The following is a 19,940-nucleotide window of genomic DNA, read 5'->3' as shown; positions in this document are numbered from 1 at the left end:
AATAGAGCGGCAAATTACACAAAGCAAAGTTGGCGTGAAAAGATTGTATCGAATTCAGCAACCAGGAGGAAAAGATGAACTTAAAAAAGAGGTCCTTCCTTCTACTCTCACCTACTCCTCACATACAGGGAGTCACAACGGGAGTTTTGTTTCACACGATAGCCCAGTCACTCATCCAAGACCCTGCGTGAATTTTGGTTTGTGAATCCCTTTCATGCTATTTCCAGCCAGGGGTCACCAGAAAGTGATGACTATTGGGGATCTCTGGCCTTTTTTTAATTCCCTTGGCCAGCTGTAGGCATAATTTTACTAGCCTCTAGGTAGCAGGAAAAGTGGGGGCTGAGATGGAGAAAGGTGGTGGGATGGTGCTGGTAAAATAGCAAGGAGCCCTGTGGAGATGGAGTCTTGCTCCTAGAAATGGTTCCCAGTGGGCAGGGAGGTGATGGATCATCCGGAATGGCATGTTGGCACAGTGGTTAGCAGTGCTGCCTCGCGCGCCAGGGTCCCAGGTTCAATTCCCGGCTTGGGTCACTGTCTGTGTTTGCACATTCTCCCCATGTCTGCGTGAGTTTTCTCCGGGTGCTCTGGTTTAGAGGTTCCCCTGAGATCCTGCACCCACTTCCCACGGTGGCCCAGCTGAAGCTTCAGAGTTGCTGGCCCTGTGATGGGGCCAGCAACATCAGGGAGCCTGCCTGCCATCCTTAACTGCTTATGAGGGTGTTGCCTGGGGTAAAATGGCTGAGTCTGTCCTGTTGACAGCAAGTGCAGGCTCAGGACCTGCATTTCATTCTGATGTCCGGGTCCAGGAACACATGGTAAAATCCAACCCCAGTTGTGGCAAACGCCCTGCCCCAGTTCTGCCTTGGTGGGGTTCATTTAACACTATGTTCACTCATGAGATCTTTCTCATCTGTTCAATACAGAATCATTCCAATAGTGCACAGAGCATCTAAAGCATCCACAGGCACCAAAACAATTCTTTCTTTTCAAAAATCAGATAGTTCAAAAGATTTATCTCATTTGAGTTTGATCCAAATAACAAGTAAAGCAACATTGATTTAACATTCATCCAACCCGTTGAATTCTAACCAAAAGCTGAACTACTTGAATTGTTGAACTACAACATGAGCAAAGTTGAGTGCAAGCTTTTCAAGCGTGGATTTAGATTCTGTACAATCAAAGTATCTGAACAGGCTCAGTGATGTTTCATCTCAAGAATTAGAGCAAGCCTGCATGGATTTCACCTTTACAATCTACTCCTCTTAAGTGTACAATGCATAAGATATGCTCAGTGACAGAATGAGTTATCGATCGCACCCATTTTCTTAAAGGATAACCCCAGTGTGTCAATGGATCAACATGAAACAACATCCAGGACACAATGCAAATATTGTCTCTCTCTCTCTGTCTCTCAGAACTCAGGCAGCATGGTGTCTACTTGTGGCAAATTCAATGTAAAAGCAGTAAAATGATACATAAATGCAGAGTAATGTTCTCTGCTAATATGCTTAATTTCCCCTGTCCTGTAACATATTTTGCTGTCTTTGTAGTCTCTGTCTAGACTGGGAGGTTAGTCTCAGCTGTTAATCTCGGCACATTTCTGTGTGAGTACAGTGCAGGTCGAGAAAACAGTGAACTGCAACATTCGGGCATTAGCAGTCACAAGGAACATCTTACCAACTTTGCAGTGATTGTTTAAAACTGGATGGCTTGCTAGATCACTTGAGTAAGCATTAAGGCTCACCCTTAACGAGCCTCATATCATGCAGGAATGGGAGATTGCCTTTCTTGAGAACTTTTGTCATTATTTTCCCGCCCCCAGTCCAAAATGACCAGGCTTACTGAACTTAATTTCACAACAGGCCGTGGTAGAATTAGAACTCATGACTTCTGAGTTGGTCTCCAGTACAATTAGCACTGTTAGCAGTACAGTTAGCATCACAATCCCCAGAGTGGGTTGCACAACAATGTGTGCTCACATTATGCAGAAGGAAACAGCTTCACAAATTCTGAAGTTGTAGGAAAGTTAACTGTGATTGTGCAGGGTAAAGGTCATGAAAATCTTGAGGAATTCGACGAGAGTCTGCAGTTATGGATTACTTTCACTGACAGGCGAAATGTTAATGAGAGGACACAAATTTCAGGAAATCAATTAAAACAATTAAGGGGAAGATTAAAAAAGTAATCTTTACAAGCGGTTAGAATATGGAAGAACCCATTAAAAAGGCAGTTGCTCAAACATGGCCAATTTGCAGGGCATAGGGAGTGTGAGCAGGATCTTTGATCAGATTAGGGACAGAGAAAGGCAGCAACTCAGACTAAATAGATCCAACCATCTGTTGCTATGCTATAACATCCAAGGGGCAAAAAAAAACTTTAACTAGGCAGAAGTGCCTGAACATCCAGTGCCAAGTTTTCAAGATGCAGAGTAAGGGCGAGAAGGGAAAGAAATACTTAAAGGCGATGGAACACAGTTTGGACACTCCTCCATGTACAAAGGAAAAGTTGCTCCAGAGTGAAAGCAGTACAATTATTCAGTAAAGTTACAGCATTTCCTCTTTTGAAAGCCATAATGTGGAGGTGTGCCGGTATTGGACTGGGGTAAGCACAGTAAGCAATCTCACAACACCAGGTTAAAGTCCAGCAGATTTATTTGGAATCACCTGATGAAGCAGCAATGCTCCAAAAGCTCGTGATTCCAAATAAACCTGTTGGACTTTAACCTGGTGTTGTGAGACTTCTTACTCTTTTGAAAGGACAGGAACTGACCCAATTTGTTAGTGAAGTTGTAGTGGAACAACAGCTAATCCTTCAGACGTTGAACAAAGTGATATGCAGACCAATGGCATAATACTGCTGCAATACTTCATTAACAAAACTAGCAACCTTGAACAGCAATCCTGTCAAAGTATTTTCTGTCTAAACAAACTGGATTATGAGCTGGTCACACTGGCCTTGACCCTCCAGATCACTCTTACTATCATGACCATTTTGTTGACCTTGAAAACAGATTTTCCTTTGTCCCTTTCCATCTTCATTTTGAGTCACCAGCCCTTTCTTTTCTCTACATCTTTCCAAGATCTTTTACTTTTAACATTTGGTTCTTTTTCTCTACCCATCGCTTTTCCTCATTTTCTTTTGCTAAAGTTCCATCCCTCCCTTCAGGGATAAGACAATACTTACATTGGGCAGAATTTTATCGGCAAGTTTGCCCGAGGTTTGTATGATCCCACCCGAGGCCAATTGGGAGTGCCATTCTCCGAGCCTCGTGCACCCCTGCAATCAGGGCGGGCGTGCCGGTAAAACTCTGGCCATCAATGTTTTCTTTTTCACGTTTTTTCTCCATATGACCATTTCTTTTCGCTTGTCTTGCTGTTCTTCCATCCTTCCCATCTTCCTCTCCTGGTGATTTGCTGACCAGTGTTTTCTGCTATCCTCTTATGTGGCCACACAATAATCTCACCATATTGATGCTACAAGTGCCCTGGATCAAGTTTCTGCCACTATAGTGTTTAATGTGGGAGTTGGAGGAAGGGGGCTTTAATCTCAGTTCTTTTATTTGAATTTTCTTTTCTCCCTTGTTAACAGGTTATTTTCACCCAGAAATCGATGGTACGAAGGATAAACTAGATGATCAGGGACAAGGTCCCTAGCACATGGCTCTCAATCCAATCAGTAAGATAAACAGACAGCAGTCCCATGTTACCGATTCACTGATTTCCTGTCTGTCCCTACGAGATAACCCAAGTATTATCAGTGCAAAAATTCATTCATAACTCTATGTTTTGCTGAAGTTCTTTTAATAGTCATGATTCAGTCAGCCAATCCAACTGCATGTTTCAATGTTCCCTGTGGTTTACAAGAGAGAAAAGAACTTCTGCAAATCACAGAACTCACGTGTTGAGAGCTTTGTAACATGGGAAAGTTCAGATCAAGGCTACAGTGTGTATGGAGGCATGAAGATAAATGTGAACTCAAACTCTACTGCTCACTGCAATCCCTTTATTGTGACTGAGAACCACCAATAGTCAATTTGAACCTTCAACGGACTCAAGGGCACATGAATGCAGACAACTTATTACAGGTCTACTCACACATTTCCAAACAGACAACATGGAGCTACAACCTATCAAAAATTATAACATCATAGGAAGGCAAAGAAAAGCAAAGGTTGATAGTTGCAGGAAATCCATAACATAGATCACATACAACAGAATTTTTTTTTATTAGAAGAAAGGCATACAAATAAGATCCACTGCCAATGCACCCTACTTCTTTAACTGGATGCCATACTGCTGTAAGTGACATCAAACATACAACCAAGCACAAGGGCAGGGATGAAGAGCTGGTGTAGAACAGACCCTTTATGGCAGCTCAGAACCTCAGAGGCAATCCTCTTCTGAGTCTGAATTTATGTTGTGAAGCCAATCAGAGATGTCAAAATCTTAATAAGACTTAACATCTTTGAGCTTCTCTTTTGGTTAATTTGGGAAATTAACACCCTACAGTGGAACTGACCCATAGACCAAGGAGTCTGCTGCCATTCAATGTGCTGGCTTGCATAAGATGGATGACAAATTGGGCAAGGTTTGACAGTGGAAACTGGTGCAATATTGCTGAGTGTTTACTATGATACAGACTGATGTAAAACACTTCTGGTACATGTGAGCATGATACAATGAAATTAAAGGTATATTGTGATTATGTGCAATTCAGTTAGGTTTGTTACCTGAATCAGTTAATCAGTCAATCAAGACAGATGCAATATCTATCATATCTACAATACACTCAGATACAGGTTTGATACCAATACACAAGTATTTTACACACTTGGATAATAGAAAGATGCTGTGTACATAGGCATGGCATAGATGTCATATACAGAAGCATAATAGACATACACACATGATGAAAAGAGATGTGATATACATGGTATAACACAGGATTATTAAGCATAAAGGCAACAGATATGTATTATATGCACAGATAGCTATTATATACAAGGGTATGATCCATAGAGGGAAGATAGACACAGATGTGGCGCAGAGGGGGTAGTATACACCAGTGTGGCACATACAGAGACTCGGTGTAAACAGGTTGAAACACAAGTATACACAAAGGTGTAACACACATAAGTGAGGCAGCTGGGCTGCAGTATACACAGGAATGATTCACACAGATGCAATCTAATCTTCCGACAAGCTCAACAATGGAAATCTATCTCAATTTTAGTTCACCAACATAGATTTGGCTTTGTTTCATGGCTAAACAGTCCTGGCTGTGCTATAACTCACAACACTGACTCAGTACTGCTTATGTATCAGCCAAAGTATCACTTCTCAACGTAAAACATGAGAGAGTCATACAAAGAACTGAAAGGACAGAAATACTCACTGATTGAAGGGTTCCCCAGTCCACCAAAGGCGCTGTTACTTAAGGATCTCAGACCACTCAAACCACTTGGTCTATTAAATGGCTCTAAAAAATACAAACCAATACGTGTCCACCAGTTACACCTTCGATCAAAATCACTTAATTTTTCAAAAAGAAATCTTTCAATGGTTCTAACTGTAATTAAAAATAACCCTTCAACTTAACTAAACTCATTTAAGAGGGGGCTAGGACAACCACCCAGAGTCAGAATTAAATCAGTGCTAATGATGTTAGGTTGAAATTGCCATGATGTAGAGAGGCTGGCATTGGACTGGGGTGGGCACAGTAAGAAGCCTCACAACATCAGGTTAAAATCCAACAGGTTGAGTTGGTATCACCAAATTTATTTGGTTGAAATAGAGCTGCCTTTAAAGGGGAGACATTGCCATTTGGACATCCCAGAAACATGACACACTTAGTAGAATGTGAACTAATATATATCTATTTTCTGTCTCTTCCACATTAAGAAATAAGATTTTAAACGGTGGATACAAACTACAAGAATGGATGTGTATTTATGAGGGAACTTAGTGCAATATGGAACTTCAATCTCCAGTCCACGGGGTTTCAGCAATTTCCTTATCTGAAAGAGTTTCCTCACGCTGTGAAAAGGTTTCTCTGTGCACTGTTATAAACCACTGAACTGCTTCTACTCGTAGGAATCCTCCCCCGCAGCCCGCAATTAGAGCTCCTCCCACTGATCTTCAATATTTACAGTTACAAGAAAAACTACTCAACAGTTCACGAACTGTTTGGAACTAAAGATAACCGCTTTATAAAGGAGACAAGTTCTCACTTTCAGAAGTTTGTTCTAACTTCCTCGTCCGATATAATCCAACAATCATAAGATCTTGAGGAAAAAACAGATGCCATATAAACCATTCTCAACTGAACTGGCACAGAATGCTATCTGGATTGCTGTAGGGCAGAGATTAGTAGACTTCTAGTTGCAGGCAGCCAGATAATGTGATGTGAGCTAGACTCCTGAATACTGTGACTTGGGTGGAGTGAGATTGTGTGAACTAGAATTTCTTGGTAAGGTGTACTGTAAGAGTGATGTTGCAGCATCTCCTCTGAGGAAATTTGTGCTGAAATACTGAACTTACACTGAAACATGTGAAAATTTCCTTGATTATGGGCTGAGGGACTTCACTACTCTCAGGCCTGCTTCTCAGCCTTTCGGCTAAGATCAAGTGTAGTATCGACATGCTGTGCTTGATTGAAGTCATTAGGTTACAATTTAGCTTCATTTGAAGCAATTTTTTAAAGCGGCATCTTGGCCTTTTGGCTAAGATGCAAATGAGATCAAGCCTTTGAGGAGGAACTACACCTGCTCCAATCAGCTTGGATCATGTAGACCAAGCCCAAGACAGGGGGTGAGAGCCCTGTCCTGTCAGCTTGGATCGGGAATGTCCCAACTTGTTGAAACTCTGAATTGGCTTTAATTTGACTTGATTGGATTGGAATAAAGTAATAATAAAAAAATTGCCCCTTCCAACATACATCATCAGAAACTCTCGGCTACTCATTTACTGTTTTTCATTTTCTGTCCTGGATAGAAGCAGGTTTCGCCATGGTGCAAGGCTGCATGTGCACTGCTCTGCAGACGCCACTTGTCAATGCTGTCTGATAACCAAACCTGAAAAGGATTCCACAGCCTCAACATCAGCTGGTGTATGACCATAGGGAGAGCCTCAGGCAGCTCAATGTCCAGTATCCTAGCAGCAGTCAAGAAGCCTTCATTGTGCAGCTGTCCAAAAGGTCATGACTGGGTGACAAAGATCATCTGCTGATTAGGTGGCCAATGATTCTGTTATTCAAATCCTCACACACACATGTATGCAGCATTCATACAATGAAAGCCATACTGCCACACAAAATGAGGTCAGACCACTACCATTCTGAAATGACAGTCCTGCAATCTGGACTGTTCTAGAGGAGACCCACAGCACCCAGCAGAGGTGTCAGGAATCCTGATGGTCTTCAGCATGCTGCGTGACTGGACCATCTTGAGGGGACAGTCCATACCATAAACTATACAGCAAATAGCAGGGCAGCGGGGACGTGAAGATAAGGAGCAGAATGAGAAGGAAGAGAAAGGGAGGGGGGGAGCAAACTAGACAACCTCTTTCTACCTAAGCTGTCTGCAAAGAATGTATCAGAGTGATACCAGTAACTGAAACCCCATTTCACTATTCACTAACAGTCTCACAGCCTCCCTCTGTCACTCAGCATCACCATATTTATTTGGCCACAACGCAAAAATAAATCTTACCACAAGATAAACATTACAAATCAGATTTATAAATAAAATCATGGGATTCATACAGTGCAGAAAGAGGCCTATCGAGCCAGCACCGACCACAATCTCACCCCCTTCCCTGTCACACCATGTATTTACAGTAAAAAGTCTGACAACACCAGGTTTTAGTCCAACCGATTTATTTGATAATAGACCCACAAGCTTTCGGGGTTAGTCCCTTCGTCAGGTGAATGGAGAGTTCTGGCCTCAGACAGAGCATATAAAGCACAGACAATTTAGAGATTACTGATTAGAATGCGGAGGAAACCGGAACACCCAGAGGGAACACATGCAGGTCACTGAATATGCACATCAATAATCACCCTTGTGCTTTTGCTCAGTGCCTGACCTCCTTGTGCCTTTGCCTGACTGAGTGCTCCCTTGCACTGTTACACCACTGGCTGCAGCTGGGTATAGGGGTGGGGTGGGGGTGCAGGCAAAGATAGCGCAGATGCCATCTCACCTGACAGTGAGCTTCCTCACAGTATGTGTTTGAGGGCTCAGTTGAAAACGGCGATTGGATGGTCTGTGGGATGGTGATAAGGATACACAACAAAACGCTTAGTGAGTTGGGAAGCCTGCCGGAAAACATGCAGTCAATTCCAAGGAAGAATGAGGAGTCCAGCAACACCCTGACACAATGCTTTGTGCAGAATATGGAGTGCTTCTGTCCAGCATGGAAGTGTTGCCAGTTTGGACACTTGTGAACCCAACCATAGTTGGAGGAAGGCTGTTGGTTTCCAGTCAATGGCACTGCCAATGGCCTTGACAGACAGTCGTGAGAAAATTGGGGGTGGATGTACCATCTTGGCATGGGTGACAGAGCTCTGGGCAGGCCGGCTGATAGGCAACAGCAGTGTTGGAGTGGCAAGGGTGGGAAGGCAACTGCTGCCTTTGAGGAGGAGGAGAGCAGGTTTGTGTTTCATGGAGTCACTGTCCTGGGACGGTGCCTCAGCAATCCTCTGTTAGAGAACAGATTGCTGGATTTATATGGAACCCTGTACAGTGTAATCTACAGCAATAACACACAATCTGAGCACGAAGAACAGTAAAGCTGACCCAGCATGACAGCAGTGAGTTTCCACTGCAGTTCCCAGACATTGGCAGGAAGCTGCTGTACAATGGAAGCTGAGATATTGATCATCAAATGTTGTGGCATGGTTGGGTTGACAAGTGCACAAACTGGCAACACTTCCATGCTGGACAGAAGCGCTCCATATTCTGCACAAAGCATCGTGTCAGGGTGTTGCTGGACTCCTCATTCTTCCTTGGAATTGACTGCATGTTTTCCGGCAGGCTTCCCAACTCACTCAGCATTTTGTTGTGTATCCTTATCACGATTCCGCAGACCATCCAATCGCCATTTTCAGCTAAGCCCTCAAACAGATATTGTGGGAAAGCTCACCCTCAGGTGAGATGGCATCTGCGCTATCTTCCGCTGCACGCTCCCACCCCACACCATCACTATACCCAGCTTACTGCTCCACCAAAAGCAAATCTCAACATTGTGTCAGCAACTGAGCAGGCTGCCGTGAGTGTGGAATTGGTACTTCATGCTGATCCTCCACTTCCTGGGTGTGCTTCTTGAGTATCTGAAAGGGGCAGGGAGGGGGTGGCTGGGGGGAGGCGGAAAGCACGAAGTCCCGTGCATAGACCATCTGCAGCTTGTAAATCTACTGGAGTGTGGGATGAGGGGGAGATGGGATATGAGGAGGAGGATGAGGTATGAAAGATAATATCATCCTCAAATGACTTCAGTGCCTCCTCCAGTGACAGCTTCAGCAATGGGAGTGGTATTCATGTTGCCTCCATGAGCATGAGGACATGTCTGTGCGCCTGTCACCTGCCTGCAACTGAGAGCCACCTTGTCCTGTAAGAGGGAAGTGTGTCAGTGGGTGTTGTGGAATCTGTTTGGCCAATGTGGCTCTCATGGTAATATAGCAGTGTGGGATGAGTTTTGGAGCAGTACAAAGCAGGTGAGGGTAAGGTGAAGCTATGAATACTTCGTACAAGTCCTGATTGATAAAGACTGTTGGTGAGTGGTAGGGGTGTGGTGAATTGAGCATTGAATGAGGTTAGTGGTTCAGATGATAGGATATTGAAAATGTATTTACTGACCTCAACTAATTGTGAGACATCATTGAATTTAATGTTGGCAAGTGTGAGGTGGTCCACTTTGGTAGGAAGAATGGTAGGAAGGACTATTACTTACGTGGCGAAAAACTGCAGCAGGCGACGGTGCAGAGGGACCTCGGGGTCCTTGTGCATGAGTCGCAAAAACCCAGCTTGCAGGTGCAGCAGGTGGTCAGGAAGGCGAATGGGATGCTGGCCTTCATAGCGAGGGGGATTGAATATAAAAGTAGGGAGGTCTTGCTGCAGCTGTATAGGGCATTGGTGAGGCCGCAGCTGGAGTACTGTGTGCAGTTTTGGGCGCCGCACCTGCGCAAGGATATTTTGGCCCTGGAGGGAGTGCAGAGGAGGTTTACTAGGCTGATACCGGAGTTGAGGGGATTGAGCTATGAGGAGAGGCTGAATAAACTAGGCTTGTACTCGTTAGAGTTTAGAAGAATGAGGGGAGATCTCATTGAGACGTATAAGATGATGAATGGGATGGATAGGATAGAGGTGGAGAGACTCTTCCCGCTCAAAAAAGACAGTAGGACTAGGGGGCACAGCCTCAAGATAAAGGGGAGGCGGTTTAGAACGGAGTTGAGGAGGAACTTCTTCACTCAAAGGGTGGTGAATCTCTGGAATTCTCTGCCCGTTGAAGTGGTGGAGGCTGCCTCGCTAAATATTTTTAAGAAGCAGGTTGATGGGTTCTTGATAAGAGAGGGGATTAAGGGTTATGGGGAGAGGGCGGGAAAGTGGAACTGAGCCACAACAGATCAGCCATGATCTTATTGAATGGCGGGGCAGGCTCGAAGGGCTAGATGGCCTACTCCTGCTCCTATTTCTTATGTTCTTATGTTCTTATGAATCTCTTACACACTGCATCCCGGTTCTCGAGACTTGATTCCTGACATTGACCTCATGGCTATTTGTTCCCAGTGCCCTCTGAATGTGCATCTGGAGTGACTGCTGGTCCACCCTGCTTTCTAACCTCCACCAAACCTTCCAAAGCTGCATCCAAAAAGCTTGAACTTTGCTCCTTTCCAATACTGTGCTATTCTTCAATGGTCTCCGGGTCAGAACCACGTACTGCGTGATTGCCAATATCTCCTCCAGCTACAACGCATCTTTAAATGATGCAGAATAGCTTTCAGCAGTACAGACTAGCTTTATATGATGCAGAGGGCGTTGGCCCTTTATGATGTGTCCAACCAGTCAATGTGTGGTCAACTCCGTATTGGTGCTGAAATTATCAAAATGGGCAGGCATGAATGATCGGTGTGGGTTAATCATGCATGGCGATTCCTGTACCCCTTTCAGGTGCTTTTGAATTTCATCCCCAGTGTCTTTGGTTCCTGCCACAGACTCTGTTCCCTGGTCACCATTTCCATCCTGGGCAGCTGAGCAAAACTGAACCAGACCCACAAACATAGTGCTGCGTTTGACCCTGAGATCAGCCAATGACCAGCTATTCACTTCATCACCAAGGCTGTCTCGTAGCACATCTGTAGCAGCCAAACCTGCCGCAGCCCTTCCACTGCAGAGGACCCTATCCTTGCCTTCAAGACTTCTAAGTTTGGCTTTTCCAGTGCTCTCCTGGCTGGCCTCCCAACCTGTACCCTATATAAACTTGTACTCATCCAATACTGTTGTCCCTTCTTAACTCTGAGTCTCATTTTCCCCCCATCATTCACTCCAGCACTTACTGACCCACACTGACTCCCAGTTTAGCAATGCTTGAATTTTAAAACCCTCACCCTTGCTTTCAAATTCCTCTGAGGCCTTCTCCCTCCCTATCATCAGGTCTTAGAGATCCATATACTCCTGCAAATCTGGCCTCTTAATTATCTCCAATTTAAATCACTCCAAATCTCTACCTCTCTCTCCTCTTTAGGACACTTCTAAAGCCTAGGTCTTTGCCAAGCTTTTGGTCACCTATCCTGATAGCCTCTTCTGTGCCTCAGTATCAAAATGCTGCTGAGCGCTTTGGGGTATTTTGCTCTGTTCAATGTATTGCATTGTGGTACGTAAGCTGTCACTGAGAACAGGTAAAATGAGATGTTTGCCTCAGATGGCTGAATCCAACAGTCTTATTACAGTGTCATACTAAAGTAGGTCCCTTGTGCTCTCTTTGTCTGGGGACTAATGTACTTCATATATACCTAGGGAACGTGATGGTACAGGATATTACCTCTCTACTATTGAGTGTCAATCATTGAGAGGGTGCAAGCATTGATCTTTCAATCTTGGATCCCCTTTCGAGAAGGTGTCAAGGAGAGGCTGGAAGACACATCCTTACCGGAAGGTGAGAGGGAGACCATCCTCGTCTGCTCTTCATGGATTTCCAGTCTTCAGAAACTATTGGATTTCCACAGATCGGATAATCCAGGAATATTGCTCAATTGTTATCCTCAATAGTACTCAACTCATTCATTTCTTTCCCTCGCTAACAGTGATTTGGTACCAGTCCACTGCTTAAACAGGACATTGATAAATCTATCGGGAATTTCTCTGTTCCACAACTTGTAACCTCTAAACAATCAACAACCAAACACAAAAACACAAAATAATCACCGATCAGCAAGGCCATGTGGCCCATCTTAATTTGTCCGTCTAGGTGCTTCTTGAAGCCCCGCCCCCTCACACAGAGATACACAGCATCGGAAACAGGCCCTCCGGTCTAACTTATCCATGCCACCCAGGTTTTTTAAACTGAATTAGTCCCACTTGCCTGTATTTGGCCCATATCCCTTGAAACCTCTCCCATTCATGTGCCTGTCCAAGTGTATTTTAGATGTTGTAATTGTACCTGCCTCTCCCACCTCCTCATTCCATAGAAACATCACCCTCTGTGCAAAAAAAGTTGCCCCTCAGGTCCTTTTTAAATCTTTCCTCTCTCACCTTAAACCTATGCCCTCTAGTTTTGGACTTGCCTACCCTGAGGAAAAGACCTTGGCTATTCACCTTTCGATGCTCCTCATGATTTTATAAATCTTTATAAAGTCATCCCTCATCCTCCCTATGCTCCAGGGAAAAAAGTTCCCAGCCTAACCAGCCTCTCCTTATAATTCAAACCTTCCAGTCCTGGTAACATCCCTGTAAATCTTTTCTGTGCCCTTTCCAGTTTAACAAGCTCCTTCCTATAGCAGGGCGATCAGAATTGTAAGCAGTACTCCAAAAGTGGCCTTCCCAATGTTTTGTGCAGTTGTAATGTAGCATCCCAATTCCTGTGCTCAGTGCTCTGACCGATGAAAGCAGTGTGCTGAATACCTTCTTCATCACCCTGTCTATCTGTAATGCCACTTTCAAGAAACTATGTGCCTGCACCCCTACGTCTCCCTTTTCGACAATGCTCCCTGGGGCCCTACCATAAACTCTAAGTCCTGCCCTGCTTTGTCTTTTTATGGTTATGCAACACCTTACATTTATCTGAATTAAACTCCATATGCGATTCCTTGGCCCACTGACCCAGTTGATCAAGTTCCCATAACCTTCCTCACAGTCCACTACACCACCAATTTTGGTGTCAGCTACAAACTTATTAATCACACCTCCTGTATTCTCATCCAAATCGTTAATATAAATGACAAACAACAGTGGGCCCAGTACCGATCCTTGCGGCACACCACTAGACATCGGTCTCCATTTTGAAATACCACCCTCTACCATCGCCCTCTGTTTCCTATCGATAAGCTAATTTTGTATCCATTGGCTAGTTCTCTCTGGATTCCATATGCCCTAACCTTACTGACCAGTCTACCATGCAGTGCCTTATCAAAGCCCTCGCTAAAGTCCACGTAGACAACTATCGCATTGCCCTCATCTATTTTCTTGGTCACCACTTCAAAAAACTCTATCAAATTTGGAGGAATGATTTCCCACGCACAAAGCCTTGTTGACTATCCCTAATCAGTCCTTGCCTTTCCAAATGCATATAAATCCTGTCTCTCAGAATCCCCTCCAACAACTTATCTACGTCTGACATTAGACTCACCAGTCTGTAGTTCTCAAGCTTTACCCAGCTGCCCTTTTTAAATAATAGCACAGCATTTGCCTTCCTCTGGTCCTCACCCGTGGCTGTCAATGATACAAAGGATACGCAAGGAGCCCTACAATTTCTTCCCTAGCTTCACACATCCTGGGAGAGGGATGATCATGGATTTATCTACCTTTAAACATTTTAAGACCTCCAGCGCCTCCTCTTTGTAACGTGGACGCTTTTCAAGACATCACTATTAACTTCCTTGTATTTCCGGGCTTCCATATCTTTCTCCACGGTAAATATTGATGAGAAATATTCATTTAGGATCTCACCCATCTCCTGTAGCTCTACACATAGATGACCTTGTTGATCTTTAAGGGGCCGTATTCTCTCCCTAGTTACTCTTTGCTCTTAATATACTTGTGGAATCTCTTTGGACTCTTCTTTATCTTATCTGCCAAAGCTATTTCCCCTTTTTGCCCTCCTGATTTCCCTTTTAAGTGTATGACTAGACCACTCTACTCCTGTGGATTCACTTGACCCCATACCTGACATTTGCTTCCTTCTTTTCATTGACCAGAGCCACCAGTTCAATTCGCTTGCGAAAAAAACTAGATTTACAGACAAGCATTTTCACAGTTAACTTCATTGCAGTGTTAATGTCAGCCTACTTGTGGCACTAACAAATAAACTTAAAGCATTGTTCCGTGATGGCAAGTGACACCAATGTCCTGTGCCTTTCTAATCAAAACACCAACAAAATAACACCAGTTACACACACTTAAAAGTAAATACCGTTGCCCTTGATTTGTCAAACTCCCTGCTTCTAATCCAACAAGCCAGTGACCTGCAGTTGGGGATACAGGCCATGAGGTAAGGGAAGGTCCACAACTGAGGAACTGCATCAAACATGAAGAGCTACAAAATTGGTTCTGCTGGGTAGGTCACCTGCAGACCTGGTTCTCCTGTGTGACATTTTGAACAAACCAGTTTGATGAAGGTTTAAAACAGACACTAAACCCTTTATTTGCAGATGCAAAGGGACTAACATCTGTTTCAGGTGTGGGCTGTAGTTGGAAATTTTGATACGTGTGTCAATATGGAGGCAAAAGGGCCAATCTCAGACTCAGAAGGTGCAAGTTACCCACCATACTGGATATGCCAAGATGCCTGTTTTATGCCTCAACACCTCTCGGACAAATAAATCAGTTCACAGGAGTCAGTAGGCCATTTTTCAAATTATAGTTTGATTATATTTATGTCTCCGATATTCCACAAATGCATTCTGAAATGTAAAAAGCAACGACAGATGCTCAGAGCAAATCACAGTGCTGTTGAGAAATAAATTCTCCCAAGCTCAGCAGTGCCATCAGCAGGTATCTCAGCACTATTGCCACAGTTTGTTCAAATGAAAGACTTATTCTCACTTAGACTTGGGAAGGTATTAATTTTCTTGTTGCCACGGAGATAATCAAGTACAGTTTCCCATTCTCTGCTGCTGGGAACAACCCAGCAGTGATAAAATCATATGGGCATTGAAAAATAAATTATATCAACACTTTATCATTTATTTATTGGAAAAATGTTGGAGTTATCGAATCCCTACAGTGCATTTGGAGGCCATTCGGCCCATCAAGCCTGAACCGATCACAATCTCACCCAAGGCCTGAACCCATAACCGCAAATATTTACCCTGCTAGTCCCCCTGATACTAGCATGGCCAATCAATCTAACCTGCACATCTTTGGGCTGTGGGAGGAAACCAGAGCATCCAAAGGAAACCCACGCAGACATGGGGAGAATGTACAAACTCCACACAGACAGTGGCCCGAGGCCAGAACTGAACCCGGGTCTCCGCCGCTGTGAGGCAGCAGTGCTAACCGCTGTGCCACCCCTTGGAAAAGAAACGGTTATTTAATGGAGATGGAGAACCATCCAGTCAGGTGATGGGAGTCCGCTCGCATTCTGATTGGCACAGGGAGACGCGGTGCCGCGATTGGGCAGAGCAAGTCATGTGCTGAAGCCTTGGAAAAGCCACATTTGGCAACCGTGCTCTGGCACGTTTTCTGAGCTCAGTGTTTCGGAGAACCTCTCAGTCCTTGCTTGAAATCCTTCCCAACAGCAATATGAACGGCAATGATCTGACACATCGGGTGGGGTGGGGTAACTCTCCCTATAATTACAGTCACCAGCAAAGCCCAGGACAGACTGAAGTCAGGCTTCCCTTTCCAGCAACTGATTTTCAAAAATAGGCCTGGTGTTATTTAAAAAACAAAGTGGGAACACTTTGAGACAAAAGTACTCGCCACCCTCCTGTACTTTTCATTCCTCTTTAACTTTTTTTTTGTTAAGTTCATCTTCACGGTTGAAAGTATTAATGAAAACCAGCTGTTGACACTGCTGAGTTTGTGGAGATTTTATTCCCAACACCGCCACCATCTGGTCCTCCACGGCACTGCGACCCACGCTCACCAACACAGAGTTCTCAATCCCCTTTACAGCACCTTCAACGCTGCAATCTTTCCCACGCACTTTTCAACTGGCATCACGAGTGATGTGTGTTCTGTGACTGTGTAACCAATTTTATACAATCACTTGCACGTCTCACCAAAGAGTTCTGAGGCGCACTGCTATAAGAAAAGAGATGATTTTAACAATGCCACTTTTGGCCTACAACAGTAACTCCAAATGAGGCAGCTCAGCGGTTAACCTGTCCACTGGTGCACAATTCCATGAAGATGGCATCTAAATGAGAGCCCGGATTTACACTCAACTTTGCCATTAAGCGCTGAATTCCAAGCGTACAGTTAATGCGGTCCCATATAACCAACTGAACTAAATTTGGACTTTTTTTTTCCAATGGTGTACACTTAAGGTGGAGTAGACTGTACTTCATTGGCTAGTTTGCTGGTATTTGTTTCAGGCAGTGAATTGGTCACCCAAATGTTCCCCACAGGCCAGGCAGGCCGCCATTACCTAAATGAGCAGCTGGACCCAAGAAGCTGTTGTGATGAGCCGGAGGTCCGAACGGATTGCCAGATGGATGTGTGGTGCCTAAAAACAGACAGAGCAGTTAATTTCCCTCAAAGTGACGAGGAAGCCACTCACAATAAATCTTTCAAAGTGATCTGCGGAATTCGGTGTTTGATTTGCAAAGCTACTTTATGAGGTGAAGCACTTTTTAATTAGCTGCCTCTCAATGGTGTCGGGGGGTTGGTGGGGGGGGAAACACAGCATCACATAAATTAACTCCAGACTGGCTGAGTTAGCTTTACATTTTTAAGATCTTTTCATTCCAGCGATCAATTGCAGGTTGGCACAGAATACCACCTCCCACAAGGAAACGTTAGTTGCATGTGAAATCTATTTAGTTTAAAAGAACCTTTGGTGATTAAACAAAGAAACATAAAAAAAATAGGAGTAGGCCATTCGACCCTGCGAGCCTGCTCCGTCATTCATTATGATCATGGCTGACCATCAAACTCAATATCCTAATCCTGCCTACCTGTACACAAGGAGAGGGGGTGGGGTGTATCTGAGGGGAGGGGGCAGGGTGCATATGAGGGGAAGGGGCAGGGTGTATACGAGGGGAGGGTGACAGTGTATACGAGGGGAAGGAGCAGGGTGTACATGAGGGGAAGGGGCAGGATGTATACAAGGGGAGGGGCAGGGTGTATACGAGGGGAAGGGGCAGGGTGTATATGAGGGGAGGGGGCAGGGTGTATACGAGGGGAGGGTGACAGTGTATATGAGGGGAAGGAGCAGGGTGTACATGAGGGGAAGGGGCAGGGTGTATACAAGGGGAAGGGGCAGGGTGTACATGAGGGGAGGGGGCAAGGAGTAAATGAGGGGAAGGGGCAGGGTGTATACGAGGGGAAGGGGCAGGGTGTATACGAGGGGAGGGGGCAGGGTGTATACGAGGGGAGGGGGCAGGGTGTATACGAGGGGAAGGGGCAGGATGTATACAAGGGGAGGGGCAGGGTGTATACGAGGGGAAGGGGCAGGGTGTATATGAGGGGAGGGGGCAGGGTGTATACGAGGGGAGGGTGACAGTGTATACGAGGGGAAGGAGCAGGGTGTACATGAGGGGAAGGGGCAGGGTGTATACAAGGGGAAGGGGCAGGGTGTACATGAGGGGAGGGGGCAAGGAGTAAATGAGGGGAAGGGGCAGGGTGTATACGAGGGGAAGGGGCAGGGTGTATACGAGGGGAGGGGGCAGAGTGTATACGAGGGGAGGGGGCAGGGTGTATACGAGGGGAAGGGGCAGGGTGTATACGAGGGGAGGGGGCAGGGTGTATACGAGGGGAAGGGGCAGGGTGTATATGAGGGGAGGGGGCAGGGTGTATATGAGGGGAAGGGGCAGGGTGTATACGAGGGGAGGGGGCAAGGAGTAAATGAGAGAGGGGGCAGGGTGTATATGAGGGGAGGGGGCAGGGGATATGGAAAAATATGGGGGGCGTGAGGGCAGGCAGTGCTGGCGAGCAGGTTAGGGAGAGAGGAGAGAGGGAAGATGATACATGGGCCTAAATATTACCACTTTAGAAAGTTTTATTGCTTTAAAAGTGTGATACAGGTACAATTGGTGATGTGAAATTGTTAATATCGTGGTGGGGCAAACCATTGAAAACTGGAGCTGAATAGAGTGGGAATCTGAGTGTGAAATGCTGCCTAGCATTGGGGGATTTGGGAATTGCTAGTTACCCAGATATATAACCTACGGGGCTGGCTCTACTCTGATTAGACTAGGTAAACCGCTTTGTTAGCAAAGTCAATTGTTGTATGACATTGCTTCTGCCCAGAGAGGAATGGCTGGATTTGTAAGATTTGAGGGGAATGCGGCGTTCCGGTGGGGAGCGCGGCGTTCCGGTGGGGAGCGCGGCGTTCCGGTGGGGAGCGCGGCGTTCCGGTGGGGAGCGCGGCGTTCATTGACTGTGGGAGTTCACATCGCATTAAGGAGCTGGGGAAAAATGCCTTCCTTTTTGGTTCTGAAGAACTGCAAACATTGACATTTCATCGCGGGGGTCATCACCTGAACTGACTTTCTTCAGTTCATGGAGGGACGAATGAAGGGTGAGTACACTGAATCATATCACGGGCCAGTGGCACAGTGAGCAGAGTTCCTGCTATTCAGCCAGGAGCTCTGGGTTCAAGTCCCACCCCAGGACTTGATGGCCAAGGAAAGTGCATTCAAAACGTGGATTAAAAAAAAAATCCCTGTAAGTCCTTCCAACTCCTAAGAACATAAGAAATAGGAGCAGGAGTAGGCCATCTAGCCCTTCGAGCCTGCCCCGCCATTCAATAAGATCATGGCTGATCTGTTGTGGCTCAGTTCCACTTTCCCGCCCTCTCCCCATAACCCTTAATCCCCTCGCTTATCAAAAACCCGTCAACCCGCGTCTTAAAAATATTTAGCGAGGCAGCCTCCACCACTTCAACGGGCAGAGAATTCCAGAGATTCACCACCCTTTGAGTGAAGAAGTTCCTCCTCAACTCCGTTCTAAACCGGCCCCCCTTTATCTTGAGGCTGTGCCCCCTAGTCCTACTGTCCTTTCTGAGCGGGAAGAGTCTCTCCACCTCTATCCTATCCATCCCATTCATCATCTTATACGTCTCAATGAGATCTCCCCTCATTCTTCTAAACTCTAACGAGTACAAGCCTAGTTTATTCAGCCTCTCCTCATAGCTCAACCCCCTCAACTCCGGCATCAGCCTAGTAAACCTCCTCTGCACTCCCTCCAAGGCCAAAATATCCTTGCGTAAGTGCGGCGACCAAAACTACACACAGTACTCCAGCTGCGGCCTCACCAGTGCCCTATACAGCTGCAGCAAGACCTCCCTACTTTTATATTCAATCCCCCTCGCTATGAAGGCCAGCATCCCATTTGCCTTCCTGAACACCTGCTGCACCTGCAGGCTGGGTTTTTGCGACTCATGCACAAGGACCCTGAGGTCCCTCTGCACCGTCGCCTGCTGCAGTTTTTCGCCACTTAAGTAATAGTCCTTCCTGCCATTATTCCTACCAAAGTGGACCACCTCGCACTTGCCAACATTAAATTCCATTTGCCAGTTCCTGGCCCATTCGTCCATCCTATCTAGATCCTTCTGCAGACTCTC

General features: G+C 45.5%; 1 protein-coding gene and 1 non-coding gene across 6 annotated transcripts in view; one reads left to right on the top strand and one right to left on the bottom strand.

Moving 5' to 3' along the window:
- Window positions 1-19,940, bottom strand: part of auts2a (activator of transcription and developmental regulator AUTS2 a) — a 1,149,797-nt gene that overhangs the window by 10,595 nt on the left and 1,119,262 nt on the right. For 4 of the 5 annotated variants that reach the window (XM_080210334.1, XM_080210336.1, XM_080210335.1 and 1 more), the window contains 2 exons: window positions 16,803-16,880; window positions 5,395-5,478 (listed from right to left, as the gene is read on the bottom strand). In XM_080210334.1, coding sequence (XP_080066460.1) covers window positions 5,395-5,478; window positions 16,803-16,880 — 162 coding nt within the window. The remainder of the gene's footprint in view (window positions 1-5,394; window positions 5,479-16,802; window positions 16,881-19,940) is intronic. The other variant, XM_080210338.1, reaches the window with a different exon arrangement.
- On the top strand, window positions 6,597-6,788 carry LOC145357666 (U2 spliceosomal RNA). The gene has a single exon (XR_013889354.1). It is a non-coding gene; the product is annotated as a U2 spliceosomal RNA (small nuclear RNA).

The sequence above is a fragment of the Carcharhinus amblyrhynchos genome, chromosome 23 (assembly GCF_965287045.1).
Source record: "Carcharhinus amblyrhynchos chromosome 23, sCarAmb.v2.hapA, whole genome shotgun sequence".
Taxonomy (NCBI): Eukaryota; Metazoa; Chordata; class Chondrichthyes; order Carcharhiniformes; family Carcharhinidae; genus Carcharhinus; species Carcharhinus amblyrhynchos.
The sequence above is the reverse complement of the archived record's forward strand: the minus strand, read 5'-3'. Positions and strand labels throughout refer to the sequence as shown.